Genomic DNA, 13,653 nt, shown 5'->3' with positions numbered 1-13,653 from the left:
AGGTTACCTTTAATTTGTCCCATGAGAATACTGAGGGAGGAGAAAGGAAGGATGTTGAGTTTGTCTACAAAACCTAGATAAATCTAGATGAAATTCTGGTCTCACATCATAGTAGCACTCCAGGAATGGGTCAACTTCAATGTGGCACATCACATGATAAGGACAATCACAACTATCTTAAGAGCACATTAACCTTATAATTGCATAATATCTATTGTCTAGTGACTTGAATATTTTATAAAAAAATCATTTCATAAAACATTTAATGTTACTCTGTCGAGATGGAAAACTAGGTACCAAATTGCAGAATCTTCATTACAATACATTGTAACTCCTTTTATTTCTGTTTAATTGGTATATTAGTTAAATTTTATTTAGTGCACAAAATAATGGGTTTCATTATGACATGTTATATGGAATTATATATATTTTTGTACTTTGCTGTTATTTTCCCTATTACCTTCCTTCATCTCTCCTCCCAACGCAATTGTGTGTGTGTGTGTGTGTGTGTGTGTGTGTGTGTGTGTGTGTGTATTCAAATCTGAATTCTGTTGGATGTATGTATTGAGTTTGAGGTGACATGATCAAAGCCATTTTGAATCAGGACCATCATGATCTCCTTAGAGTCACTACTAGACTTTTTATGTGTAGTTTCTCAGCAAAATGTAACTAGATAAAACCATTAGAAAGTTACATGGTGCTTTACAGGTTGAGCATGGCAGTGGGAATGTGCTAGAAACTTTGGTACTGGTTTATAATAAATTGGTTATATTCTTCCTAGAGTAAAATCATGTTTCACTCAACCACTATATATGCTGTTCTTTCTGACACAAATCTCAGGATTCTAGCTGGTCTGGCTGCCATTCATGAATACACATCTGTCATTAAGTCTCACAATAAACTACACTGTAGCCAATTCTGGATCTGAGTATCTATGTCTTCAGTATTATAGCAGTTTGAAACAGGCATTCATTGACACCACTTTAATAACAGCTTGTTCTGGAACAATGGACGTAGTTTCCTTTTCCACTAAATCCAGAAAATATCTGGCATATCTTGTCATCAGGATTTTATAAAAGGATCATGACAATAACTATTCTTTATAGCATGAACATATCAGTAGATAAAGTTTGTGTCAAGTACAAAGTCATTTGTAACTTTAATACAAAATTTCAAAATGGGTATATCTTGTGAGAGATTTTCTTATGTTCAAATTGTAAGTTCTTTACTGATTTTCAAAAATTGATAAATAAATAAATATTTTCCAACTTTATTTGCACTTACTTAAAATCGTTCAAGTCCAAACATTAAGAGGATAAACAACAAAAACACTGGAGTGTACAATTACTAGCACACAGCTAATTAGTACACCCCCCTTCAACTTCCAGTTTTTTGTTTGTTTGCTTTCTTTCTTTCTTTCTTTCTTTCTTTCTTTCTTTCTTTCTTTCTTTCTTTCTTTCTTTCTTTCTTTCTTTCTTTCTTTCTTTCTTTCTTTCTTTCTTTCCTTCCTCCCTCCCTCCCTCCCTCCCTCCCTCCCTCCCTCCCTCCTTCCTTCTTCCTTCCTTCCTTCCTTCCTGAAGGGCTACAATAATTACTTCAGTCCCTATTATATTTATTTAGAGAATTATATTTATTAAATATAACTATGATTTAACATGATAGGCATGGGTCCCAACAGACATTGTATGACTCAACCTGAGATACCCATGATGAAGGTAAACTATGGAATGGTTTATATATAGCATTTGTGGTTTCGATGCCTTAACTTAGTCAAAATGAAAGCCATGGAAAGCGTAAGGCAGAATTGGAGGGCTTGGCATACTGCAAGGGGACCTCAAATGTGTCGAGCCAACACCTTCTATGTAAATCATCAGGTGACTGTACTCCACTAGGTCAAGGTCACCTGTTCATCAGGATCTGCTTTCATGGCAATTACTAAATTCAAAGAAGTAAAGGAATTTCCTGATATTGACAGATCCAGGTATATAAAATGTCTAAAGAAAAATATGCGTAGTCTTACAGCATCATATTTACTTTATATGTATGTACATCATCTGTAGTAGTGAAAATTAATATCTATCACTAAAATTCTTCATTGTGAAGCTTTTTTTCAATTTTTGCTTTATTTGAGAGTTTTCTAGTGTGTCTACTTCGACTACTTTTTTACAGTGTTCTTTTGCTTCCTCACAATGCAAACAGAGTCTGAGCATAAAAAACAATGGCTTTTAAAATGCATTGGAAAATGCTAGGGAGCCACACTGTTTGCTCTACCTGCTAAACTTTCTTAATAAAGTCAACAAAAAGCTTTCAAAGGTAGATCTTTACAGTAGCAAATGTCAGTGCAGACTTGTTAAACACAGAACAAACCTGCCTGCTATCGCAGGCATTCCACCTAAATTGACTAGGTGTGGTTTTTATTCATTGTTCAGTTGCACTGAACAGAATCTATTCTCTTGCTCTCATTCTTTGTAGGCTGGCATTCCCTTTATCTAGGGGCTTATAATAAGCAAGCTATATTCAATTTTCCAAAGGCAGATGCACTCTCCTGGTATCCTAGAAACAAATCAAAGTATGCTTTGTGGAAAGACCTGAGGTTCAAGCCAGTGATACAAATGGTTATTAATGTGTTATCACACAAACACAGGTCTGGAAAATTTTAAACAAAATTTGTTCTAACAACAAGTATCAAATTATTAGTAAGGGGATGATTAAAAGAGATAAAGAGAGCAGTTCATAAGAAAAGTAGATACCATAGAAATTAAACAAAATTATACATTACCTTGTACTATTGAGATCGGGATTCATATTAAAGAGATTTATTCCAAATGAGACTGGTAAATTTCACTTAAAATTGCACACACTAGCTCAATTACAACAGATCTACAAAAGCCAGTTCCTAGACCATAGAGGAGGAGCATATCAACCATCTCAGGATTAGATTTTTATGCACATAAAAGCTTCAGAAATTGATCTATATTAACTTATTATATCACAACAGCTATCACTAAATAATATGAGGTAGAAAAATTTCTAATTGTTCCCTGGGGGTCTTCCTTGTAATATTTATATAATGTAACATGCCATAAAGTAAATTGTACTTTGTTCAGTCCTATCAATTATCTTCTGAAGCCTGAGATCTGAAATTACCCCACTGAAGAGTAAAGAAAATACAGCCTATTATTACACTCATGGAGAACCAAATTAGAAAGCACAACCGAAGAACTTTCAAAATTCCATGATTGTCTTCCTCATTTCCTTTACAATGCCACTCCCTATTTGCCCAGTAGGAGCCATTTTAACCATTAATACATGGGAGTTGGAACAGAAAGGGTTGCACAGGCTGAATAGAAAGAATATAGTTGTCTTTCTTTCTTTCTTTCTTTCTTTCTTTCTTTCTTTCTTTCTTTCTTTCTTTCTTTCTTTCTTTCTTTCTTTCTCTCTCTCTCTCTCTCTCTCTCTCTCTCTCTCTCTCTCTCTCTCTCTCTCTCTCTCTCTCTCCCTTTCTTTCTCTTTCTTTTTTTTCTTTTCCTTTGGTTTTTTTTGAGACAGGGTTTCTCTGTACAGCAGCCCTGGCTGTCCTGAACTCACTCTGTAGACTAGGCTGGCTTTGAATTCATTGAGATCCATCCACCTGCCTCTGCCTCCTGAGTGCTGGGACCAAAGGCGTGTGCCACCACCATCTGGCTGTCTTTCTTTCTTACCCCTACTTTGTCCTATGCCTGGCTCTCTGATTCCACGCAACAGGGCATTTGACTGGTGCTCTAAAGCTGTACCTTTGAAAAAAATATCTGCTCTGGCACTATAGGATATAATGGGCTCAAATGTTAGTAAAATTTTGCTCCATTCCTTGCTCATTCCCATAAGTGGCTGAGAATAGTAATGGTGAATTAAATATTTCTTTGTCATAGTCAAACTTTGACCACCACCCCAAACCCCTCCCAAAGCTTCTATCAATAATCTATTCTCTGTTTCTATGAATTCAACACTTTTGAGATTCTACATATAAGTGAAACCATTCAGTATTTGTCATTCTCAATCTGATCTCCCGCATGGCATAATATCCTTTAGGTTGATTCATGTTGTCTCATTTTATAAATAAGGCAATACGTATTATATGTATAAATAATCACATTTATACATTAAGTATATATACTTTGTCAATGATACCACAATAAAGTAGAAAAATAGTAAAAATTCCTTTGGTTTATTCCCATGTACTCACATTTTCTGGGTTCACAACACATTTACTTTTCTGTGTGAACATTATTCCCAGTATCTTCCCATACACCTTCATCACATAAGAGCCCAGAAGAGTTCAAGTACTTGGACCATGTAAAGTATTACTGAAGGTCAAGTGATCTCTAAAGAGCTCATTGGTTACATGAGGATTAATTGATCAACGCAATCGTCATCACTGAGTTAGAAGGCAAACATATTTGGCAAATGGATGATGCAGACCATGAAATATATCTTACCTTAATCTGTCTAGATATTCTGGAGACAGAGTATCATAAAGAACAACAAGTACTCAATAGCCTCCTGTGGTTGGACTTAGTAAACAGATGTGCTAGTTAGAAGACCATATCAACATGCTGCTCCTTGAAATCTGAGAATCCATTTTGTAATGAGATAAGCTTTCCTGACAGCAGATTGTCCCACTCCCATATTTTCACTGCATCTAAATGCTACAGACCACTTTCAACTTTCAGCCCCAGTCCCTGATGAACAGGTAACAAAGGAAGCAGTCTTTTCAAATTGGTCTTGTTCGTGGGTAAAAGGAAGCATGCTAGCTAGAATTTGAATGAGGAACCACTGAGTTAAATCAGAGATGTGAAGAACTATAGCAGAGAGGGGACAGTTTTCAATTTCCACGGAGAGGTGCCAGACTAAAACACAAATTTGTATTTTAAGGTGTTAGGATAAGATTAATTCTCAAAAGCATAATATGAATAGATAGAGTTTAATTACATTTTTGAATGTCAAGCTCATAGGAAATAGGAAACAACTGAGAAATGGTCACAGACCACAGGACAGAAGGGGAACAATTCAAATAAATGCACCATGCTGCTACTAGATTGGACACTGAAATAGAAAGATCACGTTAATGGAAAACCTGGTGAAGTCTGAATAAAACTTAGAGTGTATATAATAATACTTGGATACCAGCTTCTTGGTTCTGATACATCTATAATGGTAACATAAAATATTAACATTGTGTGAGGGAACTACAGCCTAGTAGTATTGTGCTTGTATAGCATGCATAAGGCCTTAGATTTCATTACCCTCATTGTTGAAAATCTAAGTGTAAGGATAAATGTACAGCTCAGTGGTAGAGCTACTGCCTACCCTGTTCAAATTCCTGAGTTCAATCTCTAGCACCTCACAAAAAATAAGAAAGAAAGAAGTCTGGGTAAGAAACAAAACAGGAGATTCCCTGCCATGTTTTTGGAATTTTTCTTTTTTTTTTCTTTTTTTGGTTTTTCGAGACAGGGTTTCTCTGTGTAGCTTTGCGCCTTTCCTGGAACTTGCTTTGAAGACCAGGCTGGCCTTGAACTCACAGAGATCCGCCTGCCTCTGCCTACCGAGTGCTGGGATTAAAGGCATGCGCCACCACCGCCCGGCCTGTTTTTGGAATTTTTCTAATCTGAAATTATTATAAAAGAGAATTTATTTAAAAGTAATCACAAAACTAGGTGTTGTGGCACATGCTTATGAATCCCAGTGTTTGTTTAAGAGGCTGAGGCAGGAGGATGTTGTGTTTGAGGCCACAGTAAAAGTTCACTGCAAAACTAACAACAAAGTAACAAATAACAAACTTTCCTAATAAGAGAAATTTGTTTGAATTAATGTCCTACAAGTCAAAAGTTTCAGTGTAATAATCACTCTCCTCATTTTACAATGCTCCTTTTCTTTTAATGTACTTTTAGAAACTCAAACCCTCTATAAATGTGACCAAGTTTTTAATCCAACACACCTGATTGCTTCCTTCATATGAACAGCTCTGAACTGCTAAGTAGCACACAAGAATTGCCCTCAATTTTGTAGTACTTAACTTCCCAAAGACCCTGCAGAGGTATTCCAATGTAAGCATATATGTTTTGACAACAGCCGTGGAGCTGGTGAGCAACAGCACCCAGCATTAGCAAAACAGTCATACAGCTACTCGCATACTCCACATGCACTGGCAGTTTTCAAAGACTCTGCCATAACTTACAAGAGATGACATCTGAGCGTTTTGGAGCATAAGCTGCATCTGCTGGGCGAACATGGCTGCGGCAGTCTTCTGTTGAATCAGATTGTTCCTCCCATTAATTTCCAGCTGCGACTTTAAGTGGGGTGGAGGGTGGAGGTACTTGCAGTTCTCTCGAGTGCACCGACCCTTATAGCAAAAATTGAGACAAACTTTTGTTTAGTATATCTAAAATTGTGATATGACTAAAGACATACTAGAACCTTTCGGAACTCTTAGGAACCCACAGTCGCAAGCACTATCCATGAAGTCACTCCTTTGCTTTCTACCAGCCCTGTAAAAACTGAGAGATACTCTTAAATCTTCCTCTCCCAGCCGAAGAAACTGAGACTGAGAGAAATGAAGTGACTTGCCTATGGGCACATAGCCACGGAAAAATGAACTGGAATGGAAATCTAGTTGGTCTAATTCCAGAATTCTCTTACTGGATCTGTTTTGTTTTACTTTGATATGCATCATATTGTATTTAGAACATAAAATACTAGGAAAGGTATGCCATAAAATGTAAGTAGAAATTTAAAAGTTAAATAAAAATCTTTCAATAAGAAATGTAAAATCATTTGTTTAAGAACTGGGATCTGGATCCATATGTACAACTAATTAAGAAAATTCAGGGAGGATATTTAAGAATCACATGCAAGTATATAAATTCTGTACTCTATTACCTGGGACCCCAAGCTTTTTATTTCCTCAAAGCCTTAAGATGTGAAAAATATCCTGGAATCCAATGAGGTTTTGATAATCTGAGGATAAATCTGTATGCCTGGCAGTCACATTGCTCCTCAGGTTCTAGCAGCAATGTCCTCAGGTCCGTTAGATACTTGGAATGAAAGTATTGGCTTCTCATCCATTTTTATTCATAGTTTAAGCACTTTCAAGAGAGGCTCCTATTTGAATTCCATTGAACCATGCATAGTGGCTCATGTCTGTAATTCCAGCATTGTGGAGACTGAGGCAGCAGGCCTGCCATGAATTTGAGGCTAATTTAGGCTACAGAGTGGGGCCCAATTAAAAAAAACAAAACCAAATACAAAAATCCCACATGCCTTTGATGTCACCTAAATGCTGACTCCGCTGCCAATTATGTGGTAGGACAAGTTGTTTATTACAATGTCTTAATATGCCCTACCACTGTACTGAACTATGACCCTTACATGAAGCAACTAACAACTATCTTGTTTGGATTACTAACTCCACCATAAGCCTTTTAAGATAAGCACAACTGCAAGTAAAACATTTTCCCACAGATGTTCATTCTTTACAGTGCATGAAGTTATTTGAGGAGGAAGATGAAGGGAGAAAAAAATGCAACCTTTTCAGTTTGGACTCAAGAATACAAGTTGCTAGGCTACCTAAATTCCCAGGAGAGAAATGAGTTGGTTCACCAAGAGTTTTCATTCAACACATCCTATGCATTTTACTGCTCTAAATGGTATATATGTATTCACTCATTCATATTTCAGTATCTTTCTATATAGACATTTCTACAATTTCACTGAGGAACATGGTGTGTACTCAAAATGCTTACTGAGCTAGATATAATGCAAATTTGAATGCATTGTAGAAGAGTCCTCATTAATTCCGAGATATATATATATATATATATATATATATACACACATACACATACTTTCATGGTAATTGCACACATTCATGAAGTAGAGTATAACTTAAAACCTAGTATGAAAAATTGAAAGTAAATTTATTGCTTTCTGTCATTTGCCCTGTTGTTGCTTCCACTGGTAAATTTATTTTTTAACTAAATTAAAATAATTTATAAAATATAATAATATTCTGACTTCAAATATATCTTTACATTTTATTGTTAAATCCTGGAAAATGAAGACATTATACATACTAAGGGTTAGGAATGTTATTATAATGTTATTAATAATTCATACAAGGGGCTTAGGAAAAGTTATACAACTTCAACACATATAAGGACTGTAACGAAATTTTCACCCACACTAAAATCACAATCTCAGGGGTCTTTTCCCAAGAAAACTGTAAACATTGTTCTACATCTACTTTACCTCCCTTAAAGCTATGGCAGCCACGGGGATTACAGTGCCTAGACCATTCACCCTCCAGCACCATAACTAAGGTTGTCTGGCTCAAAAATCCAAAGCCTAGAAGATGCATAGCACTTGGTGACTTCCTTCATAGCATGGCAGTTTATGCTTCTACTTCAGCCATCCTGCTACTCCTTCCGGACCCCAACAGCAAAGATTTCCCCAAGGCTCAGGCCTAAATCCTGTTCTCTTCTCTCATCTCATTTCCCCCAGAGAAAGGGAAGTGTTCCAAAGTTGCAGGCAGCCCTGGAATTGTCCAGATCTTAAATCGCAATCTCTCTCTGACCTCTCTTCTGAATTTCAGGCCTTTCCTCCAGCAGCTGCAGCTGCACGGGGGCTCCTGCCCTCTGACCAGGTGGAAATACCTCACTCCCGCCCTTTGCCTATCTTTCATCTTGCTGCTGACTCACAGTCAGGGACATTGCATCAATTCCTAGGGTTTGGGGCAGTTACACAGCAGCAGGGAGGAAAAGAAGTCGGGCAGCTGCTGAGCAGGACTGCCTTGGGTGCAATTTAAGACAATTAGTATATGTAACTATGGAATATGATTTGAAACCGCCCTGCAACAGAAAAACCATATAAATACATCTTTTATATTCCGAAGTCCAAACAACAGAATATCTGTTAAAGGGAAAGAAAGGGGACTAATGGGGATTTTAGCATTTGCTAAAAATTACAGAATTTTAGCAAAATTTACATTTACTGTAATAAAAGAAAGAGAAAGAACAAAGGAAGAAAGGAAGTACAGTGTATCTGGCACATTTTCTGCCAACCCAGAGAGAAAAAAATTTTAACATGCCTTTATGATTTTACATTACTGTCCATTACAAATAGTAACTTTCCTTAAGCTTCTTTTTTTCAGAAACTAATGAGATTTTTACAAAGCAAAAACAGTACACAGAAATAGCAAAAGAAAAAATAAAAATGCAAGTGGAAAAATTACATCAAGTTGGGCTATAAAACCAAATCATGGGATATGAGGAAGCATAAAATTAAAAAAAAAACAACTCATTCATCTTAGTTATGAGATTTTACTTGATTTATAAAGCATTCTTTTTTGAGTGGCAGAATCCATAATTTAATTCTATAACAATGCAAATGCACAGGAATACTACCTTACCAGAGACTGCTGCTTGTATTTTAAAAAATCTTATAAAATACAAAATCTACATTTTTCTTTCAAAACAACAGATGAGGAGACCATGTAATTTAATATCTATGTTATCTGTGGAATACACTGGTACAAAGGAAAACTAAGCCCTTTATATATTTTTTAAAATTCACTTCAGGATTCAGGGTAATATATTCATATGTAGAACATTTGGTGATAATAAACCTGTAGATAAAGTTTATTCTTCAAGAATCCCAACTTTAGTTACAAGCTTAAATATTTTAATTGGCAATATGAGGGGTGTAAATCTAGTTTTGACATTTGGTAACCCTTGTTTTTCATTCTTAGCAGTAAAACGACTTTGGTAAAGCATTTATCTATAGGATAGGATGTGGATGTGGACTGTCCCAAAAGATTGCTGTTGTCCTTTGGAAAATAATGACTACAGATTAGAAAGGTTCCCATGATGCCCCTGGAACCACTAGGCCGTCTGAGTGGGCGACAGGATACGCTTTCACAACCCAGTACCAATCTTGGCTCTGAAAAATAACCCCTCATATTCCCCAGCAAAGTCAATGGTGTCTCAAGCCCTCTGTATTCTTATTTAGACCCAGAGGGTCAGAGGTGTCATGTATTAGGTAAGTATTACACCATGTCATTAAGGACTTATAAATGTTAGGAGACAACATCCTTTGGCCAAAGAGACTTTATCCTAACAACAGGAGCTAAGGCTGGCCAGGACTTTTAAGTCAATCTCCCTCACCCCTTAACCATATAGTGACTTGTGTTTTAAATAAAGGACTTAGAGTGAGCTCATTTATGCTTGCCTCAATTTCCCTCTTTTCCTACTTTCTTTTGAAAACCATGTCATTATCACCTGGTCGTTATTATGTTATTAAGTTAAACAACTAGCACAATGATTAAGAAGGAAAGTAGTTCTCTGCTAAAATAAGTGCTCCCGCACTGATGAATCTTCCAGCTCCCTCTTTCCCAACCTACAGTCTTGGAAAATGCAACAAAAAAGCAACAGAGCAAGGGAATGGCTGATGACGTCTGTGAACCACATCGGCATCAAAAGGTTGATAACAGACAAAGGAAAAACTTGGAGAGCATTTATAAAACCTCCAAAGTTCAATCTATTGCCTTTCCTGTACCTTCAGGCTTTTCACACGTGAATAGAAAGCCTTTAACCAAGAAAGAAAAAGTAGCATTGTAATAATTCAAATCCTAAGTCTTGGGAGTTATGAGAGAGTCTGTCAGTTAAAAGAATACTATGTAGTTGGTAGAAAAACCCCTATGAAAAGTACTTTATATGTTCATGAGAAAGCCCTGCCATCTATCAAAATAAGAAAAGGACCCCAGGAAGCTGAAAACTACCCTCTGTCAGTAACTGTATCTTTAACAACAACAACAAAAAGCTGTTTGCAGAGTAACTGGCTTCTTCATATACATTTGGATTTATGGAGGTGAGGGAAACGAAAATAACCTCTTTCAAATACAATTATACCTGAATTACCTTTTCAAAGTCATAATCTTATTGGCCTGCCAAACACAGCATCTAAAAATTAAACGTTAAATGTTAAACACACCACCTATATGATTTGTTCAAGAAGAAAAATAGTTGTTCTGTTTTAATGATCATGTAGTAAATGAAGGAAAAAAATCCTGATCTGTGATGTCCCACCATAACATCTGCATGCTTACAGACGTGGCTTCTCAGAGGATGTAGGAGTGAATATAGAATCTGCACTTCCCAGGCACTAGGATGTCTGCTTTCTGCAAGCATCCCAGATCTATTGAAATCTAGGAAATATCTGAAAGAGCAAAAGGAGAATCAACATGAACCCACACTAAGTGTTAGCCACCTATCAGCAGTTACTAGCAAATCCCCACTTTCTTTTTCTTGGAGTTCTGTCTTTCTGATAATAGGGATAATCTGCGCAATTTTCTCTTCCAAATAGTTTATCACCAGCCAGTATTGAGGTATCGTACCAAGAGTACCCTTAACTTGCTGCATAGCACCTTTATATAAATTTGAGTTGCTGGTAAGAAACCTGGAAAAAGAAGTTTTAACAAACAATTTTTAAAAAAAAATATGTTGAAGGCAAAATTAATGAGGCTGAACACAAACTACCAAGGAATGGGCTAGCTAAGTGCTCCTCTAAATTAGTCAACACCCCCTTTCATACTATTAGAACCCTCTTTCTTGAAACAACTCAAAGGCACATTTCTCCAGGCAATCATGGCTTCCATGCAACTAGCTATCAAGTCTGAATAGGCAAGACTGGGAAGAGAATACAATTTTCTTGCCTATCTTCTTCAAGAGAGTTTTGTAGCTGTGACCTCCAAAGAACGAAGGGAGGATTAGGCTCAACAATTGTCTGTTGTTCTAGGAGAGCCCACTATGATAATTTGATTCCGAGAACTGAAACATTTTAGGGCTGAACCAGGAACATCTTGTGTACCCCTATCTGGCAGAGAAAGAAAATGAAGGCCGAACGGGTGAAGGAATTTGTCCTAATTCACAAGCAGCTTAGTAAGCAGAAAAGCCAAATTTCCACATTCTCACTACCCAAGATGGAGTCTGTTCTAATGACTATGTGTCTGTAAAGATTGTTCCTGAAGCTTTCTCCCCACCCCCATACCCCTTATCTCTCCCACTTTTGTACCTCCAACTGTATACTCAGCATTGCCTAAGCACTTATCACTAAATACATCAATAAATTGTTTGCATGCCTATCTCCTCTGCTAGACTTCTAGTCTATTTCTGGGAAGAACTCTGTCTTTCTCATCGTTGAATTCCCCCAGGAATGTATCTGGTGTCTGGTGAATAGTGGCCACACAAGTTTGCTAGACTTTGGACAAACAATTTTGTAGAGCACCACATTTAAAACTTCTTGCTCTCCTTTCTATTGCCTTTCATAAGATCCTTCTTTTTCCAAGAGAGAGAATAGTCAACATATGACTGAGATGACTCCTAGTTGAATTTTCTAAACAAACTAATATTTCATTTAGGTTTAGAAAACAGCTAGTTAATAAGTTTTCTGCTATAATTATGAACCTGGAGGGATATATAATCGTCATGGTTGAAACATCCTAGTAATTTAGTATAGCTGAACCAGAAGTGACGTAAATCCATGAGGCACACAGATACGGCCCCTAGTTCTAATCCCAGGAGTCTCAATATCCCCCCAGAATATAGGCCCTCCATCAGATGAACAACCGCAAAAAAATCCAGCCATTGATCCATATCTAATCAGCACCTGGGCCTGTCTAAGGGGAGCTCTGTATTTCTGGGTCAGTTTAGAACAAAGTGCTTCTTTGCCTGCCCCACCCCTCCCCAGAATTTCTCAGAACATGCTGTAGGTCCAGTTCCCCTAAGCTACTTAGACAAAGGTGGAATCCATGGCTTTAGGAAAGTCAGCACGTACAGCCTCCTTGTGGCTTTCTCCTGTATGTATCAACTTTAAAGAAATATATTTCGCCCAAGATCACCTTAGTTCACATTAAAGATTTACTTCTGAATAATAAGGAGCTTGAATTTTTCTTTGAAAAATTTGAAAGAATAAACAACAGTAAAAGACCTACTTGCTGACCACAGGCAAAGCAAGCTGACCTCACCAATATCCCACATCTACTTCTGCTGCTCTTCCCCGCTCCCCGCACTCCACATACAGTTTTTACCCCTGCTCTAATCAAATACCTTCAGTCATTTTAGATAAAATTTTAACTGGATTCACAAGACCCTTGTGAATGAATCATCTCGACTTAAAAAATAGGCAGAATCAAACTAAACTCTTAAGATAAACACATTGGTGGCAAGTTATCATGAGATTCAGAAGGCATTTCTGGCGGTAAGCATTCACAGAAGCTGGCTTTCAGCATCTGGTAGCAGCTAACATAAAATATCATTAAATACAGAAAACTTAGAGTGTATTACCCGAAAGGAACAAAATACACTTACAGGCATGCACTCAAACTGCTACTTACTACATAGACTTTGTTATATGTCAATATAAAAGGGTTTCTCTGCCCAGCAGTTGAATCTACTGCACTACAGCGCCTTTACCTTCTTTGTCTGGACACCCCCTTCAGCATCTACCACCGAAATTAGGAAGCTGGGACAAAGAGAAAACCAGCCGCTCGTGCCCTTTCTCCCCCGCTAAGGCTTTTGCTTGGAATCCTACCTAGGGATGTTAAATTTATCAAATAAAAATACA

The 13,653-nt window shown here is 37.1% G+C and overlaps 1 protein-coding gene across 16 annotated transcripts in view; it reads right to left on the bottom strand.

Annotated features, from left to right (window-relative positions):
- Mbnl3 (muscleblind like splicing regulator 3) overlaps window positions 1-13,653 on the bottom strand; it is a 100,898-nt gene that overhangs the window by 19,992 nt on the left and 67,253 nt on the right. For all 16 annotated transcript variants that reach the window (XM_076562264.1, XM_015988799.3, XM_076562266.1 and 13 more), the window contains one exon: window positions 6,215-6,379. In XM_076562264.1, the coding sequence (XP_076418379.1) occupies window positions 6,215-6,268 (54 nt within the window). In that variant the 5' untranslated portion in view covers window positions 6,269-6,379. The remainder of the gene's footprint in view (window positions 1-6,214; window positions 6,380-13,653) is intronic.

The sequence above is a fragment of the Peromyscus maniculatus genome, chromosome X, assembly GCF_049852395.1.
Source record: "Peromyscus maniculatus bairdii isolate BWxNUB_F1_BW_parent chromosome X, HU_Pman_BW_mat_3.1, whole genome shotgun sequence".
NCBI classification, from domain to species: domain Eukaryota; kingdom Metazoa; phylum Chordata; class Mammalia; order Rodentia; family Cricetidae; genus Peromyscus; species Peromyscus maniculatus.
The sequence above is the reverse complement of the archived record's forward strand: the minus strand, read 5'-3'. Positions and strand labels throughout refer to the sequence as shown.